Consider the following 23,121-nt stretch of genomic DNA (forward strand, 5'->3'; position numbering starts at 1 on the left):
CCAAGATGGTGATTTCAAACTCATGTGTCTAAAAAGGGTGTTTCTTAGACTACAGTACCCACCCAGCATGGTTAAAGAATGAATTAAGAGAACAAGATGGATACCCAGGAACAATCTACTACAAGGCAGCCCCAGAAGAGAGAATGACAGCACACTGTTGGTTATCACCTTCAGCTCACAACTGAAATCACTCACACACATAGGCAACAGTCTGCAACCCATTCTGGACAACAATGCTGCACTTCACTGAGCCCTCAATAGCTGACCTGCACATGCTTACAGATAACAACCAATCTCAAACAACAGTTGACAGACAGCAGACAAGACATGAGGACAAATGTAAAAACGAATTGGGATATTCAACAGATATCCCTGATTTGTCAGATATTTGTTGCTTTGTATTCTTGGGGTCGAGAAATGCTGATAAATGTGAAGCAACGAATAAAACCCTTTCATGTTTGTCCCTTCATCTGTCCCTATCTGCTTATGGCCCCGCGGATCAGCTGTTCCTGGGGGCATAAGCAGAAAGGGATTTTCCCCTCAGGTGCCTTGCTAAAGTCTGTGTCCCCCTTCCCTCCTCTTCCCATGCCCACACATAGGAAGAAGAAGAAAGAAATCAAAGCGGGAACAATGTGATCCCCCAGCCCTGATGCCTTTGCATAGACAGTGGGGCTGTGGGATGGCTTGAGTCCCCCTTTTCTTCTCTTCCTATGCCATATGGGATATTCAGGGATATCTGTTGAAGCTCGATATGGCATAGGAAGAGGAGGGAAAGGATCAAAGCGACCCCCAGCCCTGATGCCTTTGCAAAGAGAGTGGGGCTGTGGGATGGCTTGGGTCCTCCTTTCTTTCTATGAAAGAAAGCGGCATAGGAAAGCTGTGAGAAACGGGGCTGTCTAAAAACAAAAAAGACCCAACGAATTGATTTGTGGTTCGTAAGGCCACTGGGGGGCAATTCGTGGTTCGTCAAGTTTTGACACTTCATCCCCATCTCTACAGCAGACTAAACAACACACATACAGAGGTGAGAACTAGATCCTACTGCAAAGTTGGATACCAACTCTTTCCAAGCATTTACTCTGGTAGCACAATTACTGCCCCAGTAATGTCACTGAAAACATCAGGGGCTCATTTACTTGTTCATCTGCTAACAAGCTCTATGCTGTCCTTTGCCAACAGTGCACTGTACATAGGACAAACTGGACAGTTTCCACACAAGAGAATTAATGTACATAACTCTGACATCAGAAATGGCACCACACAACATTTCAGTCTCCCTGGGCACTCTGTATATGATCTGCAAATCACTGTGGTAGAGAAGAATAACCACAAATTAGATTACAAGGACAGACCACTGGCGTAAGATTGGATTGAGGCTCCTGCTACTTCACATCTCATAGGAAGTGTGATACTGTCCATTGAAACCAACCATCTTACTGTTAATTATTTGTGCTAATAGTGCTATTCTCACCTTGCTAACCTATTTCCTTTGACTATGCATTATATAAATTGTAGGTTTGCTTCACTCTAATATGTCTGAAAAAAGTATCTACAAAAACTCACACTGAAATATAAGAGTATTTAAGATGCCATAACATTTTTTGTTTCCTCTTTTTTAAATTTTTTGTCTGGATATGCATTAACACAGCTGCTTCTTTGAAAACAATATTTACTGCTTATCTGTGTGCTCAAGAAGAGACAGTTTACCTCCTAAATAGATCACTGGGCTTCCCTGCAACATATAATATAAAAAGGACCCATTTTCCAAGATCAGAAATTAATTTCTAGTTGCTTCCGGTTCTTTTTTCTTTTCCTTTCTTTCTTTTTCCTCCTTCCCTCCCACATTTTGGGTGGTTAGTGCTGCCCTGAGAGGGCCTAATTTGCAAAATGTTGTTCCATGGATCTCCAAATTTCCTGTTTATGTATTAGGTTAGAACAAAGAAAAAACACTGCCATTGGTTTATGGAACAATAAAGAATTAGTGTCAAGTTTTGCCTCTATGGGTTGTGGAAGCTCTGTGAAGCTTCTTTAAGAATGTGTGAGATGAAGGTGGGTGGTTGCTTATTCAATCAACAAGAGTTTCCTTTCCTAGATAGTAAGAATCCTTAAATTCAGAGATCGGGTGCTTCTTTATCCCTTTTCTTAGGAGTAGCAATTTAAGCAAACAAAGCTGTGTTCGCATTTTGAGATATCCAAAGATGGTCTAGTAAACTGATACCTTAAAATCCATCCTCTCCATCACAGAGGGAAAGAACATGGCTTCCCCCCCCCTTCTTGGAGTAAAATGGGAAGGAGAAAGAAGCAAAGTCCTACATTAGCATCTTTGGCCATAGCCTAGACAGATTTTAGTCCTTCACAAGTGTCTGGAGGATCCTTCTTGTCTTAAACATGGGCCACAATGAGATGGGGACACATCAGCAAAAAATAGGCTGCCGTACAAGCTTACATCACCTACCAGTCATGACAGTTTTTTGAGGCAAACCTTCCTGCCAGTTCAGTTCAAACACAGTATTTGGGTTTGGAAACTTTTATAAAAATGTATCAAAAGAACTTTAAAAGGATAAATCTGTGTTTAAGGTTTCCCATCCTTATAGCATAAACAGGGAGACTAAACTCAGAAGTTTTTTTGGGAGGCGGGTTGTTCACCACCAAGGTAACCTGTCCCTTTTCCAAGGCCACAATGCAGTCTTGAAAGTTCATTCCGAAATAGCAGAATTTGGTGGTACCTTGTAGCGCCTGGCCGAGACACTGCAGTTGAGGTGATTCCTTGACACTGTAAGCTAAAAGTGTTGGAGCATACAGAAAATAGGTTTGAGTGATTGTGGGAATATTGCCTCACACATGCTCAATCTGTATATTTTCAAACAGGCACAGATATTACAAAATGGTATAGGCATTCAATACCATTCTTCTAGAGAACCCAAACTGATGCAGGATAAAACTTTCAAGACTTTAAGGACCCTGTAGACTTGACTCTCTGTTGTTTTTGCTGCAGCAAGCTAATAATGGCTACATCTATCCCCTTGAAATAGACTGATGTGACTCTGAGGCTTCTCCATTGTTCAGAGAAGAATGAACAACAGGATGAGAGCATCTAGCATCTTTTTTTTCCCTTGCATGTATTTGTAGCTCTATGTCCATGGCCTCTGAAGACCTTGCAGGCCAGTCACCCAATCTCTACATTCGACAGAATTCTACCAGTGCAGTTTCTCTTGATTTTGAGCCTGATGCCAACTATCAATTTGTGGAGACCTTAGAAGACCGGTATAAATGTACTTATTGCCATCTAGTCCTTCACAATCCTCACCAGACAGGATGTGGGCACAGATTTTGCCAGCGCTGCATTGTCTCTCTGAGGTAAGAATTGTTTGTTCCTTGTCTTTTATCTTATTTGTTCAAATCAGTAGGATCCTTTTAATTTTCTTTTCCCCCTGAAGACTATGTAATTTTCTGAAAGCAGACGAAGGCCAAAGCAGCAGTGAATCCTTTCTGTTCTGTGTTTTTCTGAAATTGATGCCTAGATCTAAAGAGCTTGGAGCAGTTTCACAAGCGGTATGAGAATCACATATCCAAGTTCTTAGCTTAACTTTTTTTTTTTTTACTTTTCATTGTAGTTCATGTGGTGCGTTTTTCATGTTGTTCAGCTTTCTAAGTTTTCAATTTTACTGTCGCCAGAAATACAGCCATTTCATTCTAATTAATAAGTGACACATGATCCAAACAAAATAAAAATTTTTAAAATCCCTGTTGACTTGCGTGTGAGAATGTTAAGCATTGCTTAAATCTTCTATAATATAAACAGAGCCTGGGAGTTTCTAATTGTGACTGGATTGTGCCAATGGATATTTTCATATAGGGGAACCCTAATGCTGCTGGTTAGGAGGCAGTATACACCTATTCCAACTTTCTATTATTAATGGATTTTCTGAGGTAACAAAAAATAAAGCCTGGGGGGGAAGGCAAATAGAAGAATTACTGTATTAATAAAAGACAGTGGCCTTTGAAACTTGTATAAAAATTCATGAAGGGTGATTGTACAGTGGGGTCTTGACTTGAGAACTTAATCCGTATTGGAAGGCAGTTCTCAAGTCAAAAAGTCTGTAAGTCAAGTCTCCATTGACCTACAGTGCATTGATTAATCCCGTAACAGGCCGTTTTTGTTCCATTTTGGTTTTTTTCTGGTCTGTAAGTCAAATCTCAGTCTGCAAGTCAAACCTAAATTTTGCGGCCAGAGAAGTCTGTAACTCAAAAAGTCTGTAAGTCAAGCCGTCTGTAAGTCAAGGGTCCACTGTATAATAAAAACCTCATATGGCATCTGTGGGTTTGAGTTTTGTATTGTGAACATATGTTAACAATCCATTTTATAATATTTTTTTCCATAGAGTAAGATTTTCTCTTTGAGATCTGCTCTCTTCAGCACTTGAAAACTGTTGCGATATTATCTTTATGTTGTTATGTGCCATCAAGTCACATTCCTAACTGGGTTATCAAGATATGTGACATATATAAGGAGTGGTTTTAACATTGCCACCTTTCAGTGAGTTTCCATGGGCAAATGGGCATGCAGACCCATATCTCCTGAGTCCATTGCTCTTTCCACTACACCACACTGACTCTCTATATTATTTTTATACAGGCCATAGGAATTTCAGATCTGATTAGGCACTGTTTGGTCTGGGGTGAAATCATTCTATAGAAAAAAATGCTGAAAAGTTTGAAATGAAACATGAACTTCTCTTGTGATTCATGTAAGTTTCACTTGAGATGTTTTATGGTTTCCTCTTCTGAAACACCTACCCAGAGACATGGAATTATATCTTCAGAATGAGACAGACATGCAGTTTCCAGAATAACTTAAGAAAATGACTTTCCAGAATGGCTTTAAAAACCCTGTGTACTTTTACCTGGAAATGTAGTGAACTAAGTAAACCTGCATGTGTTCTTAGCCAGTTTTGAAACTTTAATTAATTAAGAAGAAGTATTTGGGGAATTTTACTACCTTTCTTTACAATCTGCATGATTTAATAAACTTTGATATTATGTTGTTTCTCCTCTTTTGTGAAAGAGTTTTTATATGTTATATTAAATTGTGGTATTATTATATGTGAACAATTAAGGTGCTTTAGATTGCTAGATTTTCTCATCCAAGCTTTCTTAATTCAATTTCCTACAACAATTTCCTTTTAGCTATTTCTGTTCAACACCAAGATTTCTATTTAAAGCAGTGTGTTAGTGATCACAAAAAGAATCTGGACTTAAAGTTGGTGAGGCAGGATTTGTTGAGAACGGGAAATTGTAAAATTAGCAGCATGGCAATACAGCATATGCAGAGATTTAGTGGTCAAGTTGTTGTTACATGTCTTCCAGTCGCCTCCAACTTATGACACCCTGTGAATGAGTGATCTCTAAAATGGCATGTCCTCAACAGCCCTGCATAGTTTTTGCAAACCCAAAGCTGTGGTGTCAATGCATTTTGTCTTTAGCCTTCCTCCTTTCCTGCTGCCTTCAGTATTTCCTAGCATTATTCTCTTTTCCAGAGAATCTTGCCTTCTCATGTGTCCAAAGTAGGACAGCCTCATTTTCATCACTTTTGCCTCCTGAGATTGATTTACTCTAGGATCCACTTGTTCGTCTTTTTGGCAGTCCAGGATATCCACAAAGCTGTCCTCCAGCACCATATTTCAAAGTACAGTGGTGCCTCGCACAACGATTGCTTCATACAACGATGAATTCACACAGCGATGGGTTTTTTTGAGGAATTTCCCCCATCGTTTAACGATGTTCTCTATGGGGGAATTTCACTTAACGATGTCTCTTTTTGCTCATTTAAAAGTGTCTTAAAATGTTTGAAACCTGTTTTAAATGCTTGGATTCCATAGTGCACCTTGTGAAACATGTGCAAACTTAATTTGGTTTTGTTCTGAGTCTTCATTAATTTTTGGTGATTTTTTTTATTTTCCCCATTTAAATCAATTGAATGGACAGTTCAATGCATTTAAATAGGAAAAACAAAAAATCATCAAAAATTAAGGACGACTCAGAACAACACCAAATTAAGTTTGCATAGGGTTCAGGAGGTGGGCTAACGATTGCACGCATTTAAAACCTGTTCCAAACATTGTAAGACCCTTAAAAATGAGCGAAAACGGAAGAGCTTCAAAAGCACTGAAGCCGGCTTCAGTGCTTTTGAAGTCTTTTCCGATGTCCCTTTTCGCTCATTTTTAAGTGTCTTACAATGTTTGGAACAGGTTTTAAATGCGTGCAATTGTTAGCCCACCTCCTGATCCCTATGCAAACTTAATTTGGTGTTGTTCTGAGTCGTCCTTAATTTTTAGTGATTTTTTGAATTTTCTCTCATTGGAATGTATTGAACTTTCCGTCCAATGCATTCCAATGAGAGAAAATTTAAAAAATCACTAAAAATTAAGGACGACTCAGAACAACATCAAATTAAGTTTGCATAGGGTTCAGGAGGTGGGCTAACGATTGCAAGCATTTAAAACCTGTTCCAAACACTGTAAGGCACTTTTACAGGAGCGAAAAAGGACTTCGCAAAGCCATTGAAATGTATTGAGTCGGCTTCAATACATTCCAATGGAGGAAACATTGTTTCACTCAACGATGTTTCCTATGGGTTTTTTCACTTAAAGACGGCAATCTGTTCCAATTGGAACGGATTAACCGGTTTTCAATTCATTCCTATGGGAAATGGTGTTTCACAGAACGATGTTTCACACAACGTTGATTTTTTTGGAACCAATTAACATCGTTGTGTGAGGCACCACTATAATCACTTTTTTTTCCTATCAGCTTTCTTTACTGTCCTCTTCCACACCCATACATGGTGATCAGGAAGATAAGATGAACCTGATCTTGGTCTCCAATGACACATCCTTAAACTTGATTATTTTTTCTAACTTCTTCATTGTTGTCCTCTTTTTTGGCTGCAGTGTCCATTTAGATCAGGGGTCTCCAAACTATGGCCCACGGGCAACATCCGACCTCCCTTGCCTTTTTATCTGCCAGGGCATAGGAAGAGGAGGGAAGGGGGACCCAAGTGATCCCCCACCCCTCCTGTCTTTGGAAAGACAGTGGGCGTGGGGAATCGCTTGGCCCCCCCTTCCCTCCTTCAGCCCTCAAAAATGTGTAAAATACATTATGTAGCCCTCCCACTGAAAAGTTTAGAGACCCCTGATTTAGACTGAAGATTGAAACAGACTGCCATTTAATTACAACTTTTTAACCAAATATAACCTAGATTTCTCTATGTCTCTGCAGAGAACAGAATGTTGTGCCCACTTGTCCCGTGGACAAAGAAATAATAAAACTTCATGAGGTAAGAGAAGAAATATTTTGTACAAAAAAAATTTTAAATTAGTCTGTGCAGGACTTTTGAGTAATATTATTGAAATGTTGGTAAAGAATAAATGGGGAATTTAAAGCTTCCAAGGAAATTTTAAAACAGCTGCAAGTGTGAATTTGCCATTGTGTTCTAAGCACAATGTAGCATACTGATCCTCTACAAAGAGGTTTATGTTATCCCATTGTTTTTAAAAGATTATGATGCATTATTGTAGTTCAGTTTCTGCAGTGTGTTTTGAAATAAGGTTTTATCCTTTTTATTCTAGGTTTTCAAAGACAATTGTTGTAAAAGAGAAGTTCTCAATTTGCAAGTATTCTGCCGAAATTTTCCAGATTGCAATGCAGAAACATCTCTAGGGCGATTCCAGGTTTGTAATCTAATGTTCATTTGAGCCAAATGTTGTTCTTCTATGTCATCACAGCCAAATTAGCAAATGCATTCTTTCTAAAGCAATTTTTCCTTATTATGAGTAAGAGATTAGTCAATCTGTGTGGGTTTCAATACACTGCAAACAAAGGAATTGATACTCTGCTGTGTAAACCTCTTTTATGCATGGAAGAGTCACATTTCTCTTTGTTATAAATGGCATTTCAGCCCTTGTGATTTTGGGGGAATGCAGTGTAAAGAGAGTTAGTGCTGCCTCTGCCAAATAAATGATTGGTTTGTTGGATGAGGTAAGGTGAGGTGAGGAGAAGAGAAGAGGTAGCATCTGCTTTCTTATCTCCTCCAACTCTCCCACAGCTGAAAAAGAAAAGGTCTTTGGCTGTAGTATTTGAGATTATGCACATGTATTTATGGATTGGACAGAATATCAGTGATTGAATAGAAGCAAGCCTTTTTATTGGAGACAGGAACCAGGACAGTTTTCTCAGACCTCCATGTATGTGAGAAGAGGGCTTTTGCAACATCAGCAAAGAAATTGCTACATTATTTCTTTATTTTATTTATTTATTTAAACATTTATAGTCCGCTCTGTACCACAGGACCTCGAGGTGGATTGCAAAGTCGTGTAAAACAGTTTTTGACTCTCTGTTCATAACCACCACCTCTGCCTTATATTAAAGTTCTTCGGCTAAGTACTTCTCTTCAGGCCTTCTGTGAAATGAATGTTTTGTTGCAGTGATGGAAATTTTGATTGTTCACCAATAAATATGCCCCCAAAAAACTTCTAAGTTTTAAGGGTACTATAGGCTCTTTATTTTCTTTGATGCAGCAGATTAACACAGCTAGCTTCATGAAAATTTAAGTCCATCTTTTAGAGAAGTTATTGCCCTCTGTTCTTCTTTCTTTCTGCTTTTATAATCTCAGTTTTGCCATTGTGATATTTACTATCTGAGTAATATATATACTGTAGCATATTACTCTGTTTTACAGGATCACCTTCAACAATGCTCATTTGAAAGTGTGCAATGTACTAATGAAGGATGTTGTGAAAAAATTCTTCAAAAGAATTTGAAAGAACATTTAGATTTGCATTGTAACTTTCGAAAGGAACTGTGCCAGTACTGTAAACAGCCTGTTGCTGCAATGAATTTAAAGGTAACATTGCGGGGTTGTTGTTGTTGTTTTTAACTTATGAATTGCTAAAAACATACTAAACAGATTGGACTATACATACTTTAGAGATTGCTTCTTAGCAGTTTCTAAAGAGATCTTCAGTCTTGAAGATAATCAAGACAATTTTGCTGTTGAATCTTAAGGACTGCACTGTTGGTTTTAAGCATGTGATTCTCAGTCACTAAACATCACTAGTGCTTATGAAACTGTGCATTTGTTTAGACTTAGAGATTGATAAATGACCACAAAACTGAAGCTTCTGCTCTTTGAATATCAGACTTAGCTAAATAGACAAGAAGTTTTTTATGTTAAAAATCTTTATTTTTCCTTCACTGCCTAACCCAAGTTCATTGTAATTCTGTCAGATGCCTGATAGAAGTGAAACATTATTAATTGGCATTGAGAGGCCAGGAAAGTTTGGTGGCAGGGAGAGACAAATATTCTTTGCAGCTTCTATACAATGGTTCCAAAAACTGGAAGCTTGTGCTAATTAGAGCCAGCCTTTCAGCTCTTTGAACATTTGATCAAGCCTGTTTTTTTTTTGTTGTTGTTGTTGTATTTCCACCACATATGTATAAGCAGGAGATAGGTGATGAGAAACAAAATGATTTTTTAAAAATTCCATTTGTTGACCAACTTGTATCATAGGTACAATTAGCGTTTTGCAAAAGCAAAACAGTATAAGCAATCAGGAAGAAACAGGTTTGGGGAAAAGGCAAAACAAAAGCAAAGTGTGCTGCTTATATACCACCTCACAGCACTTAAAGTACTCTCTGGGTGGTTTACAATTTTAATTATACAGGCTACAACTTGCCGCCGCCAATACCACCCTGCAAGCTGGGTACTCAGTTTGCTGACCTTGGAAATTTGGGTCAACCTCGAGCTGGCTACCTGAGCTGAAGAATGAACTCAGGTTATGAGCAGAATCTTCCCTGCAGTGCTGCAGTTAAATCACCATAGCATAAGGCTCCTGCACAAGGCATGCAAAATACTGCAATATATTCCATTCCCTCCGATATATATATATATATATATACTTATGGGGCACCAAGCCACAATGCAATAAAGACCAGAAATAATTATTGGGCCACAGTTCTGACTAACCGGAGGGTGGAATGGAAAAACAGGAGGGAATGGAATTGCTAAAATAAGGCATAGCTAACTGCTAAAATTAAACACTCCACACTGCAAGATTTTGCTGCAGGTCCTCTTTGTATATACAAGAAGCGCAGCCCACCAGGAGTACAGAATGCAGTGCAAGTGTGCAGCTCATGAGAAAACACTGTCACACAGTTATGTGCATTCCATTCATTTTAATGAGGTTTGGACAGGAGTGGATTGTGCTCATGATTGCTTTCTCCATTTGTTTCTAAATGAATGGTGCTAAATAATGTCACATCTGTTTGCTTCTCTTGAATAACAGATCTAATGTATTTTCAGATCCATGAGAGAACAGGTTGTCCTGAATATCCTTTGATTTGTCCCCATGGCTGCATGCAAGTAATTCTAAAAAAAGAGGTACTAGATTATTTTTAGCTCTTAACACACAGGCGAACAGTATACTGTTCTGAAAAAAACAATATATTGTCTGTATTTTGCTAGCCTGCCTCTGGCAGTAAAAGTTGATACCATAACTTTTAGAATCTCCATACTGGCTGGAGAATTCTGGGAGCTGTAGTCCGAAAATAAGTATTCCAAGCTCTCTGAAATATTGCGATTTTCATTGAACAGTCCAGGAGTCCCCAACATTTTGGACCTTATGGGTGCATAGCTGAATGGTTTAGGCATCTGGTTGCACAGCCAGAGGTTGATAGTTCGATTACTCACTGTGCCTCCTTGACAAGAGCTAGATTTGATGATCTGTAGGGTCCCTTCGAACTCTGCACTTCTAAGATGATGCTGATGATATTGGGGATTTTAGGCACCACAGGTGGCATCACAAAATGGCTGCCATGAGAAGATTGTCTTTCACAAGTACTGTAAGGGCCACAGTCAGTCATAAAACCGCCATATCACAGACAAAAGTATTGGTGAGATTGAAAGACAATACACATATTTAAGAATCTGAATGTAAGACAAAGACAGGGTCAAAGCCCTGATACCCAAATCAGTTCTTGGAATCCACATTTATCTCCTTCAGAAGAAGGCCATTTCTAGAATACAAGTAACATTGCCAAGATGTGAGGTCTGATCTCCAGGGGGTGGTGGGGAATATTGCTTTGAACAAATAGTTCTCTCAGGATCGCTGTCATCCTAGCCCTTGTGCCTTCAAAATATTACTTAACAGTTTGCCTTTCCTCTGCCCCATCCCTCAGGTTTCTTCGCTTCACAACAGTTTGCTTTGAAACTGTGTTAACCCACCTGGTCACTCTGTAGCCTGTGCCAATCCTTGCCACCATAATTGCCACTCCATCTTCTCTATAAGCCCCCAGGTACCCACCTGCCCTTTCCAAGCCCCACAGCCCATCCTGCAAGTATCCCTACAAGGTCAGCCCGCTCTGTAATCTCCACTATACCTCCCAAGCGTACCAGGCTGGAACCTCTTTCTTCTCTTACATTTCTGTCTGTGGAGGTTTTGAGGGGTGATAGGGAGGCTTAAATTTTAGCTACAGCCCACCCATTACATTGCAAAGCAAAATCCTGGATCCAGCTTATGACTAGCAAAACATCAACCTCCACCAGTGTGGTTCTATGGCCTCTGGATCCAGGCAGAGGGGGGAGTGGCAAGCTATTTGGCAGATGGAGCAGGTGGTACTGACACCCAGTAGTGCTTCTGAGGGGCAGAGGTGGGTTCAAAAGCCCATTTGGCATTTCACCTGCATGTCATCCCCCTGTTGTCAGTTTTGGGTGTGAACCACTCATACAAAGGAGGTCAGGAGCTCCTCCTTGCGCAAGGGAAGGAAAAGTAAAACTGTTTGCACAACCAGACATTTCACAAACATTATGCCAACACTGGATTCAGGCCCTATTCTCTAGCAGCTCTTTGTCTTCATTTCCTAAGAGTCCCTCTTGGCTCACACAGGTGGCACAGAAATTTGGGAAGAAGGAAAGGATATTAGTAGGTGGCTGGAAACCAACTGCTTTACTTTGCAGTTCCGAAAGTATTCTTTTAAAGAAATTCCTTTTTGGGGAGGGGGGATGGTGTCAGGGAAGTTGTCACCAAGGAAGATGTTTATAAGTGCATTAGTACCCACAGCCACAGTATTGGGGATGAGACAATATTCTTTTCATCAAAATACCATCTTGCTTGTTGTCTGTACCGCTAATAAAGAACATTTAACTCATCATTCTTTATACTTCATTAACCTTGATCCTTGCAGGTGGAAGATCATGTTTCAGTATGTCCTGAGGTGGAAATTGATTGTCCATATAACCAGTACGGCTGTCTGACAAAGGTACCGTATTGCAAGGCAAACCTCTTCAATGAGAAAAGAGACTATGCTGTTTGTGGCCTTCTTTGGTCTAGTCCAGGGGTGTCCAACCTTTCACCTTCCCTGGGTCACATTAGAAGATGAAAATTTGGTTTGGGCCGCACATACATTTGGTTTGGGCTGCAAGGGGGGCAACCCTAGCTGTCCTCCGCAGCCCCGCTCCAAGCGCGCTTACTGGCAGCTGCGATCTCAGACAGCAGAGGCTGCCAGCTTCGACTCCGGTGGCTTTATGGGGCCGGGAGGGGGTCCACCTGTTGACGGGGACAGCGCAATGCAGTCACGCAGCTCCCTGTCCCCTCCCCTCCCACTCCTTCCTTCCTTCCCTCTCTTCCCCTCTACTGTTGTGACATGCCCGGCCACATTCCGGCTGTAAGCGCCCGCAGTGTAACTTGAAACTTTGGAATTTCTTTTAAAATAAAAAATTGCACTGGGCCGCATTGCGAGCTGACCTGGGCTGCATTGCGAGCTGACCTGGGCCGCATGCGGCCCTTGGGCCGCGGGTTGGACAAGCCTGGTCTAGTCTATTTTAACAATTTTTTTTCATCTGGTTGTTTTATAATGAGTCAAGCTTGCTTTGTTCTCAATTCATTATGTTTTACTTTTAGATTAAAAGAGAGAAGCTTTCAGAACATGAGAATGCCTACTTGAAAGAACATATGCTACAGATCTTGGATAGGAACTCAAAACTGGAAGATCAGGTATAATGTAACATGCAGGGCGATTCTGCCAAAGGCTGGAAACAAATAATGAGCTTAAAGTTCAAAGTATATTTGCGAAAGTCTATCATAGTCTTACAATTGCCTGATTTTTTGGGGGGGGGAGGGAGGATAGATTTATATCCTCCCTTTCTTCCACCACAGAACTAAAGGGGATCCCAGGAGGTCTTCCATCCACTCACTGGGCAGACCAAAACTCTTTTTCCCAATATTTATAAGAATAACAGACTACAAGCAGCAACTCCTGTTTCAAACCACTTTGATATTTATGGGAGGCAGAGAGACAATCTGCTGGCGTCCACTGCATCCAGATGGATAAGAGGTTCCTACATCTTCTTTTCACTTCAAACCCCCAACCCAGAGTTTGCTGATATGTTGGAGCATTAGAGCGCTTCCAGTGGGAAGTGACAAAATGGTACCTCTCCATACCATTCTAGGAAGGAAAACTAGAAAACGCCCCCATTGATTCCTGGGCTAAAGGGGCATAAACTGGAGAGACACGGCTTTTCAGTGGCACAGTGTTGTCAGCAGTTGCAGCAGTGCAGCTGGCAAATCAAGCAAACCAGACCTGTGGCCGCACATACTGTCCACCCTTTTGATTCTTGCTAATGTTGGAACTTAGGCAGACAAAGGAGGTGGCCTGTTTCAGAAAGAGTGATGACACTGAGTTAAAGGAAGGGCATTCTCACAGAGCTCAGAACATGTATGTGCACAAATGTATTCTTGTTCACAAATAACATGGGAAAAAGATGAATTCAACAAATGTATGATAAGAAGTTTTGCTTCATCTTCAGAAATTAGTACACATAATTCAAAGCCCAGGCCTCTTGTCCTAAATTGTGGCTTTTTCTGCATTCTCAACATGCATTTTACAGTACCACCTCTGTCTGAAGGTGCCTTTTGAGTCTTCTATAGCAAAATCCTTGCATTCTAGGCAGTTAGATTGTCTTATCAGTTATATCTCATTGAGAAACATTCACTCATTTTATTTAAAGTATATGTGTCCACTTTGCCACAAGATTATTGAAATAAATAACAATTGGAAACAGTTTCCTTAGTGGCTGATACTGAAATTATGCTTTGAAAATATTTTTTTAAATATGAAATACAAGATAAAACAATATTTTCCTTCCCATTTAGGATGATTGGAGAGCGACATAAAACTTGAAAAATCAAGTCAAATTTCTTCTTTAAAATGCTTTAAATTGGCCTTAGAAAGTAATTAGAAAATGTTACACACCATACAGAACTGTAGTTGTTCATTTATGCCACTGCAGAAGTGCAGTGACACAAATCTCAGTGGCAAATTGCTGTTAGTTAATAAGTCACTGCTAATATTTCTTGTCATATGCCAAATCATGCAACTGATGCACAAGGAGTATAAGCTGCAACTTATTAACTGATAACAATCTGCCACTGATTCACCAGCATGAATGACCATTATGTTGTTTCTGAAATGTAACTTAGTTACACCTCATTACCCAAAGAGGATGTAGTTACAATACTTGTACCTAGTTACTTTCAACCATCCTTTCATTGTAGTCACCCCAGGTAGACATTATAAAGCAATGGATCATTCTACAATATCTTCTTTATCCCAGAAAGAGTACAGCTGGCACACCAATCAGATTTAATGGAAGATAGGTTAAGCAACAGACTGAACTTCTGGATCTAGTGCAAAAGCTGAATCAGAAAGGAGGAGATTCCCACCCTGATTAAGGACTGAAGTCAGTCTTTTTAGTCTCAGTGTGTGTTTCTCTAGTATTTCTCCGGTCTTCTACTACATCCATCCATCTGATCTGTTACATAAGGAGGAATTGGGGTAAGGGGGGGGGAGATCAGTTTCACTCATTTATAGTTTCCTAATGTAAAGGACTGCAATGACTATCTGACAAAGATAATAAAGAACTAGTTACCCGAGGCCATTAAAAATATTTATTTACTTACTTAAAATGTTTTATCCTGTCTTTTTCCTTAAACAGGACCCAAGGCAGCTTACATCATTAAAAGAAAATATTTAAAAGCTAAAAACATATACAAATATTTAAAAATGTACAAATATTTAAAAAGAATTAAACATTATATTAAATATGGTAAATAAAATAAATACTAAAAACATATTTAATTTAAATGCTTCAGAAGCTACAGTTACAGTGTTGTCCGTGCAGAAGCTGACAACAATTGGTTTCCTTAATTTTATTCCATCAGCAGTGGGAGCTTTCAAGACTGTGTGGCTAGCAGCCGATATGCAGGTACAGATGAATAATCAAACTCACAAACCCTGCAACAGCCAGTTTTAAGAGCATTACAAAGTATTATGTTCAATACATCTATATCTAGATTTATCTATATTTTTGTATCTAATTTTCTGTCCTACATTTTTACTTAATTTTTAATGATTTGACATTTCTGTTCCTTGTGGTAAAACCACCTATATCTTAGTTTAAGCTGTCTGACTCTATGTTCTTCCCTAAGAGAATGGAGATAATGGTGTGTGTTAAAAGTTTCTTGGTACCTTCTGAGATGTATAACATGTATTACTACAATGAAATAAATGAGCTCTTTTTTTAAATCAAGAAAGCTTATTTATTGTCTTAAGTGTGTGCTATTCATTTTAGTTCCTCATATAATGCAAAGGCCAGGAGGAAGACATTTACACAGTTTTTGGCAGGCCCCTGTTCTCATGAAAACGGCACCCTCTTAATCCCCTATAATGTTCTGATCTGTGTCTGACCACATCCTGGAAAAAATGTGTTTTGATTGTCAGCTATCTGTTTTTCTTTCTTATGCATTGCTATCTATGCTGAAGAGTATGCATAAGGCAATAATTTTTTAAAAGAATGTCTCACACTATGTAGTCTACTGGAATGTGGTTATAAACTAATCTTTTTGTTGAGCAACGGAAGAGACCACACTAGACCACTGGAAAATTATTTTGAACCATTTGATTTTAGTCATCTGCGCAGTGTAGAAAGCAGACGTACATGACTTGTGGTCTGTCAACGGAGCTTGGAACAGTTACTTTCTGGACTGCTGCTTTTGGACTACCAAAACCCCAACCTCCAGCTTACATGCCCACTGGCCATGCTGGCTAGGAGATTCTGGGAGTTGTACCCCAAACAGGTAACTTTCCCAAGTTCGGTGTGTGAGAAAAATACGGTCAACCTGCCGTAATTTACACTTTAAGTGCATAGCTCTGCTCTCCAAACTGTTGGCAGAAACAGAGGGCTATTCATGCCTTGATGCACTGCTATACTTTATGTTTATCAAGACAGATTGCAAGGTCTGTAGCCTTGACCAAAAGTGATGTATGAATGATCCTCTAGGGTCCTCTTCCCACTGATTCCACTATGAGTGGGAAATGTAAAGCTATAATAACAGAAATAAGCTCTTTCAGGTTCTTTATGTAATCCGGTTTCTAACTTTTTTTTCATTTATAATAGCTTTAGTTCATATATTTTTCCTTTTTGTTTTGTAGATCTCTGAGCTTTACAAGAACCTAGAGCATAAAGAGGTGAAGATCCAGCAGTTAGCAGAGATGGTTAAAAAATGTGAGAAAGAATTCAGGCAGTTCACACTACTGTATGGTAAAAACAGCAACCTGCTAGCAGGCACTCAGGTAAGACAGTTGTTTTCCTCCACAGTTTCACTGCCTGTGGGTTTTTTTTAATGATTGAACAAAAAAACAATAACAGACTGTCTGCAAAGAGATATTAGCTATGCAAAGTGACATGTAGCCTACATTGTGGTAGATACTAGGGATAGGATTCTCAAAATTAACAAACTCTCAGTCCCATTATTTGTCAGAAACCCTCTCAGCTGAATTATGGGACTAGGAGCCCTCAAAGGCATGCCATTTCCCACACCTTCTTCAATGCATTAGAAAAGTGCACTGCTGTGCTGCAGGCAGCAAGAAACAAAGCAAAGTGTGTTGCTTTTCTGTTTTTGCTTCCCATATTTTTACTTAGCCTTCCAAGGTCAGTAAAATGAGTAACTAGCTCACTGGGGGCAGGATCAATGTGTAGTCTGCATAATTAACTTGTAAATCACCCAGAGAGTGCTTTATACACTATGAGGCAGTATATAAGCAGCATGCTTTGCTTTTTTAGGTATTGCCCCATAGTGCTTAAAGGAATTTACTTTTTTTAAAATTATCCAGGCTATGCATTGCCTCCACTCCTACCCCACGAGCTAGATGCTCATTATATCAACTTTGGAAAGATGAAAGGTTGAGTCAAACTTGAGCTGGCTGTCAGAACTGGTATAATCAAACACTGACCATAAGCAGAGTTTTGGCTGCAGTGCTACAGTTTAACCACTGTACTAAGAGGCTCTTCAGAAGATTCTCTGCAACTCAGAAAGATCTTTGGGGGAATGAGGCTGCATTCTTTATGGAGGCAGCCTCCTTTGAAACTTGCTCCCCCACGCACTTTTGCAACTTGCAGGGAGTCCTCACTCCTCCCACAAAGTAGCAGATCACTTTTCTAATGCATTGAAGAAAGTGTGGGAATGGCATGCAGGTAGAACGGCTGCTCTACCTCCTGTCACTTTGAGGGCTCCCAACTTGGATTGTTCCTGCCAAATTATGGGGTTGAGAGTTCATTCATTTTGAAAGAGCCATCCCTAGTAAATTCTGATGACATGTGAGATCTTGGATGTATTTTTGTATCCTTATTATGCATTTTTAAAAATTTATTTATTTATTTATCTATCCATTCGACTTGTATGCCGCCCGCACTCTGCAAGAGTCTCTGGGCGGCTTCCAGCATCAATTTAAAACAATTCAATTAAAACAAACACACTAAAAACCAATACAGATAAAACAAGAACAGTCTACAAAATCAATCTAGATCCAGAACTATCAATTAAAATTAAAAACTTCAGTTAAAAAACATCCGGAAGAGGAAAGTTTTAACCTGGCGCCGAAATGTCAGTAACGTCGGCGCCAGTCGGATGTCGTTTGGGAGGGCGCTCCATAGACTGGGGGCAGCTGCTGAAAAGGCCCTCCACCTACAGGCCATCCCTCTCACCTCACTGAGGAAGGACTTTTACGAGGGCCTTCTGGCTAGATCTCATTTCCTGGGTAGTTTCGTATGGAAGGAGGCCAGGTAGTTTTGTATGGAAGGAGGCGGTCCTTCAGGTATCCAGGGCCCAAGCTGTTTAGGGCTTTATATGTCAAAACAAGCACTGAATTGGGCCCGGGGAACAACGGGTAGCCAATCTAACCTGGCCAGAATCGGCTGAATAGGGTCTCTCGTTGCTCCTCCACTCACCAGTCGCGCAGCTCAATTCTGATCCAGCTGTAGTAGCTGCATCATCTTCAAAGGCAGCCCCACGTAAAGTTGCAGTAATCTAAATGGGTTGTTACCAGTGCATATGTGACTGTCATGAGACTCCGTTCGTCCAGGTAGGGTCGTAGCTGGAACAGTTTCTGCAGTGGCAGGAGGGCACCCTTGGCCACTGACTCCACCTAGGCCTCCAGGGCCAGACCGGGCTCCAGGAGCACCCCCAGACTGCGGACCCTGACCCTCAGGGAGAGTGTAACTCCATACAGGGCAGGGAAATGGCCATTTAACCTGTCCGGCGAACCCACCCACTAACAGCACTTCCATCTTGTTTGGATTAAGGTCCAATTTATTAGCCTTCATCCAGTCCATTATCAGGTCCAGACACAAGTTCAGCTTAGAGACTGCCTCACCTGGATTGGTGGAGAAAGAGAGGTAGAGCTGAGTGTCGTCAGCATATTGCTGACTCCTCAGCCCAAACCTGATGACCTCTCCCAATGGCTTCATGTAGATTTTAAACAGCATGGGGGATAATATTGAGCCCTGAGGAACCCCATGGCATAACCGCCATGAGGCGAAGCCATTGTCCCTCAGCACCACCTTCTGGACAAGGTCAGCCAGAAAGGAGCGGAACCACTGTAAAATGGTGCCCCCAACTCCCAACCCAGCTAATCTGTCCAGAAGGACACCATGGGCAATGGTGTCAAATGCTGCTGAGAGGTCCAGGAGTATCAACAGGGTCACACTCCCCCTGTCTCTCTCCCGCAAAGGTCATCATACAGGGTGACCAAGGCAGTCTCCGTGCCAAAACCCGGCCTGAAACACGCTTGAAATGGATGTAGAAAATCCGTTTCATCCAGCAGCGCCTGGAGTTCCCTGGCCACCACCTGCTCCAACACCATATCCAAATAAGGGAGATTCGCCACCGGCCGATAGTTAGGGTCCAGATTAGGCTTTTTAAGGAGTGGTAGAATCACCGCCTCTTTTAAGGTGGCAGGGACCACTCCCTCTCTCAAGGAAACCTTGACAACTTCCTGGCAGATTTCCCAATTAGCCAAGATTGGCAAGGGTCGAGTGGAGTGGTGGTAAACTGGATAGATCCAAGCACCCTGTCCACATCATCGGGTCTCAATAATTGAAATTCATCCATTAAAATTTGACCTAAGCCCGGCACACTGGACACATTCTCTGATTCTGCATCAGTGGTGGAGTCCAGTTCACTGTGAATCTGAGCAATTTTCCCTCAAAATGTAACGCAAATTCCTCACAGCGAGTTGCCGAGTGGTCCTGTGTCCTCATTGACTGTCCCGGCCAGAGATCACGAACCACCCGAAACAGCTCTGCTGGACAACATTCAGAGGAAGCAATGCGGATGGTGAAATATTGTCATTTTTCCAGCCTTATTGCCATGGAATAGCAAAAGCAAAAAGCGTGCTGCTTATATATCGCCCCATAGCGCTTCAAGCACTCTCTGGGCGGTTTACAAGTTAATTATGCAGGCTCTGAGGCCCGATAATGGGCTCTGAGCCGTATTCAGTCAGATTCACAGCTTGATTTCCTCTACCTGCATGCTAGTCGTCTTCTTACACACTTCATTGCCCAGAGCTCCAGTGTATACTAAGGAGCCATCTGGGCTCTGCGGGTGGGGAGAGGGTGCTTAGGCGCGATCGTGTCAACTGCCCAGGTCATCTCTTTATTCCACAAGGTGACCTGAGCTTCAACAGGAGCTCTGACCATATCAGATGGATATTCCCCCAGAGCATTCAGAAAACCTTACATTAGTCTCCGAGGGCAGATCATCTTAATAGATCCCCACCCTCGCAGAGGAAAGAGGATGCCAATAGTCTAAACTTGACCAGGAAGTAGTCTGACCATGACAATGGGTCACTACCAGCTACCAGCCCCTCCACATCCAGACCACCATCTTCCAATCCTGTTGAGAAGATCAAGTCCAAGGTATGGCCCTTTTTGTGTTTTGGGCCTACAGCATATTGAGACAGCCCCATGGTTGTCATGGCGGCCATGAAATCCTGAGCCACTCCTGACAAGGCAGCCTCAGCATGGATGTTGAGGTCTCCCAGTACCAACAGCCTGGGAGTCCTTAACACCAGGTCTGAGACTTCCTCCGTTAGCTCAGGCAGGGAGACTGTTGGTATGCAGCAGGGTGGGCGGTACACCAGCAGAATCCCCAATCTGTCTCGCAAGCCCAACACACAATACAGGCCCTCAAGACCTCCTCTCAAAGGGACAGGAAGCCTGGTCAAGGAGATGGAGCTCCTATAGACTATTGCAACTCTTCCTCTCCGACCCTCTGAGAGACCCTGGTGCTGGACCGAGTACCCAGGTGGACACATCTGGGAGAGGGGGACGCCACCCTCCTCTCCCACCCAGGTCTTGGTGATGCATGTCAGATCACCCCCCCATTCCAAATTGTGTCATGGATGAGGGTGGTCTTTTTTTGCACTGACCTGGCGTTCATTAACCGCACTATGTGGCTCAAGGGCATACTGATATGGTCATTCTTTGGTAGGGGGCAGAACTAGAAGAGGGGATAGATGTGAGGTTTCTAACCCAGAGCTGCCCAGAGTAGACTTTGGTCTAGATGGGCGGGATATAAATTTAATAAATAAATAACCCCTCTTCTCCTACGTGGGCCTGTTCTACCCCCTCCACCATACCTTCCTCTACCCATCATTAATTTGATCGCTGCTCCTTCCACTGCCCTTCTCCCTTCCTGTTCCTTCTGTTCCATATGGATCTAGATTAAACTATAAGGCAAGTAGATATTCGGCGGCGGCTGGCAATTGTCAGCACCAGCAGCCTCCCCCTCACTGGGGGTAAACCGGGCAGGCCAGACAAGGCTGCAGATGTTTGGCTGCAGATGTTTGGTGGTCGCCAGCAGATGCTCCAGCTGCAGATGTTCGGCAGTTGCCGGAAATCGCAGGTTCCGACAAGTCCCCTCTGTCACCAGGGGCAAGCCAAACAGGCCAGACAAAGGTCGCAGCAAATGTTCGGTGGCTGCTGGCAGTTGTCGGCTCTGGCAAGCCCACCACCACCACCAGGGACAAGCCGAGCAGGCCAGACAAGTGGGGTACAGCTCCAAGACACGGCTCCGGCCACAGGTGTTCAGTGGTCGCTGGCAGTCATCGGCTCTGGCATATACCAGGTGTTCTTTCTCCAATCATTTGCACAAAATGATTTAAAATTAATAATTTTAATCACTTGATTCTTCTTACACTTTTGGATCTTATTGGTGTGAGAAGTGAGTAGCATTTTGAGTGGTCAGAAGTATCCAGTGAAATACAAAGATATGCATGTCATAGGTAGGCATGTTTACATAAGACCATTAGTACACAGAGTAATTCCACAAGCCACCAAAGTAAGGGCCTGGTTCTAAGGAACTCATGACACTTGTTTTGAAAGTTAGAAAGACAAGTGGAGGTAGAAAATAATGGTAGGTGGATAAGTCGTGTTCTTGGCTTCTGGACCAAGATATGGTCTGATATTGTTGTCAAAATGTATTGTAGAAGAGTTCAAATATTTTCAGCAGTTAGGTATATGAATTTTCCATCTATATAAAATTCCATTAAGTGGCACAGAGTAGGAAGGAAATACCCTGATGCAGTTGGAAAATATGATCTGTACAAACAGCATCAACTAGATATTGTGAATGAATAAGAAAGATGAGGGATAATAAGTTACCGGGGCAGCTGACGCCTACCAGCTAATCTGCATGATCACTCTCAAGATAGCATTACAGATTTTTATGTGTTCCCTGATTAGTATTTTCAGCAGTTTCTGCAGATAATAACTTAAGAGTGTTAACACAGACTGTTCTTTTTAACATGAAGATTGAGAGGCAAAAAAATAAATTGCGAAGGTGGTTGTTGTGTTTTTCGGGCTCTTTGGCCGTGTTCTGAAGGTTGTTCTTCCTGACGTTTCACCAGTCTCTGTGGCCGGCATCTGGAGGACTGGAGTAGGAACTCTGTCCATTGTGAATTGTGAAGTTATACCACAGAAATTACTATGAAATGTTGCAAAGGGCAGATTGTGTTGAAGTTTAGCTCCAGTAAGCTAATGTTCATTTGTCTTGGTTGTTTCGAGTTGTATACCACCCCATAGTGTTAGAGCACTCTCTGAGCGCTTCACAACATAATTATGCTGTCCCCACCAAGATGGGTACTTATTTTACCAACCTCAGAAGGAAAGACTGAGTCAGTCTTGCACTGGCCACTTTGAGCCCATCGGGATCGAAATCAAATCATGAGCAAAAGCCTGACTGAAGTCCTACAGTTTAACCATTATACCATATGCTCAAAAGTAGCTTTCCTTGTATATCCTTCACACGCCTAGTCAGTTGCTTGTGTTCATGAAGAATAGATCTACGATGTAGTAGCACAATTTGGGGGTTACTACTAGTATCCTGTGGTTCTGAATGATACTAACTGCACGGAATAGCATATTTCATCTACATTGAAATTATAATAGCATTTCTGATATGACTGTATCCAACCAATAAATGCAGAATTTTTGTTTTCTGCTTGTTCATCAAAATTGGATAACAAAGCCCACTGGAATCTTTTGAGGTCATGAAAATAATAAATACATGATGAATAATGAATATTATTAAGTAGAAACATTTGGAAAGAAATTCAAAGAGAAGAGAAATGTTAATCCTGAAGTAGGCAAGGTTTCATAAATAATTGAAAATCAGCTTCTGTCTTCCAACTTTAATAAAATCTGTATGTCTTTTCTCTTCTCCATCCCCC

At 41.4% G+C, this 23,121-nt stretch overlaps 1 protein-coding gene across 7 annotated transcripts in view; it reads left to right on the top strand.

Annotated features, from left to right (window-relative positions):
• TRAF5 (TNF receptor associated factor 5) overlaps positions 1-23,121 on the top strand; it is a 48,221-nt gene that overhangs the window by 20,067 nt on the left and 5,033 nt on the right. For 4 of the 7 annotated variants that reach the window (XM_020794648.3, XM_072989981.2, XM_078382933.1 and 1 more), the window contains 8 exons: positions 3,130-3,357; positions 7,279-7,336; positions 7,629-7,730; positions 8,738-8,902; positions 10,361-10,438; positions 12,241-12,315; positions 12,957-13,049; positions 16,546-16,686. In XM_020794648.3, the coding sequence (XP_020650307.3) occupies positions 3,134-3,357; positions 7,279-7,336; positions 7,629-7,730; positions 8,738-8,902; positions 10,361-10,438; positions 12,241-12,315; positions 12,957-13,049; positions 16,546-16,686 (936 nt within the window). In that variant the 5' untranslated portion in view covers positions 3,130-3,133. Of the gene's footprint in view, positions 1-2,995; positions 3,358-7,278; positions 7,337-7,628; positions 7,731-8,737; positions 8,903-10,360; positions 10,439-12,240; positions 12,316-12,956; positions 13,050-16,545; positions 16,687-23,121 lie in introns of all 7 variants that reach the window. The other 3 variants (XM_020794649.3, XM_020794647.3, XM_078382935.1) reach the window with 1 other exon arrangement.

This window comes from Pogona vitticeps, chromosome 1 (assembly GCF_051106095.1).
Source record: "Pogona vitticeps strain Pit_001003342236 chromosome 1, PviZW2.1, whole genome shotgun sequence".
Classification (NCBI taxonomy): domain Eukaryota; kingdom Metazoa; phylum Chordata; class Lepidosauria; order Squamata; family Agamidae; genus Pogona; species Pogona vitticeps.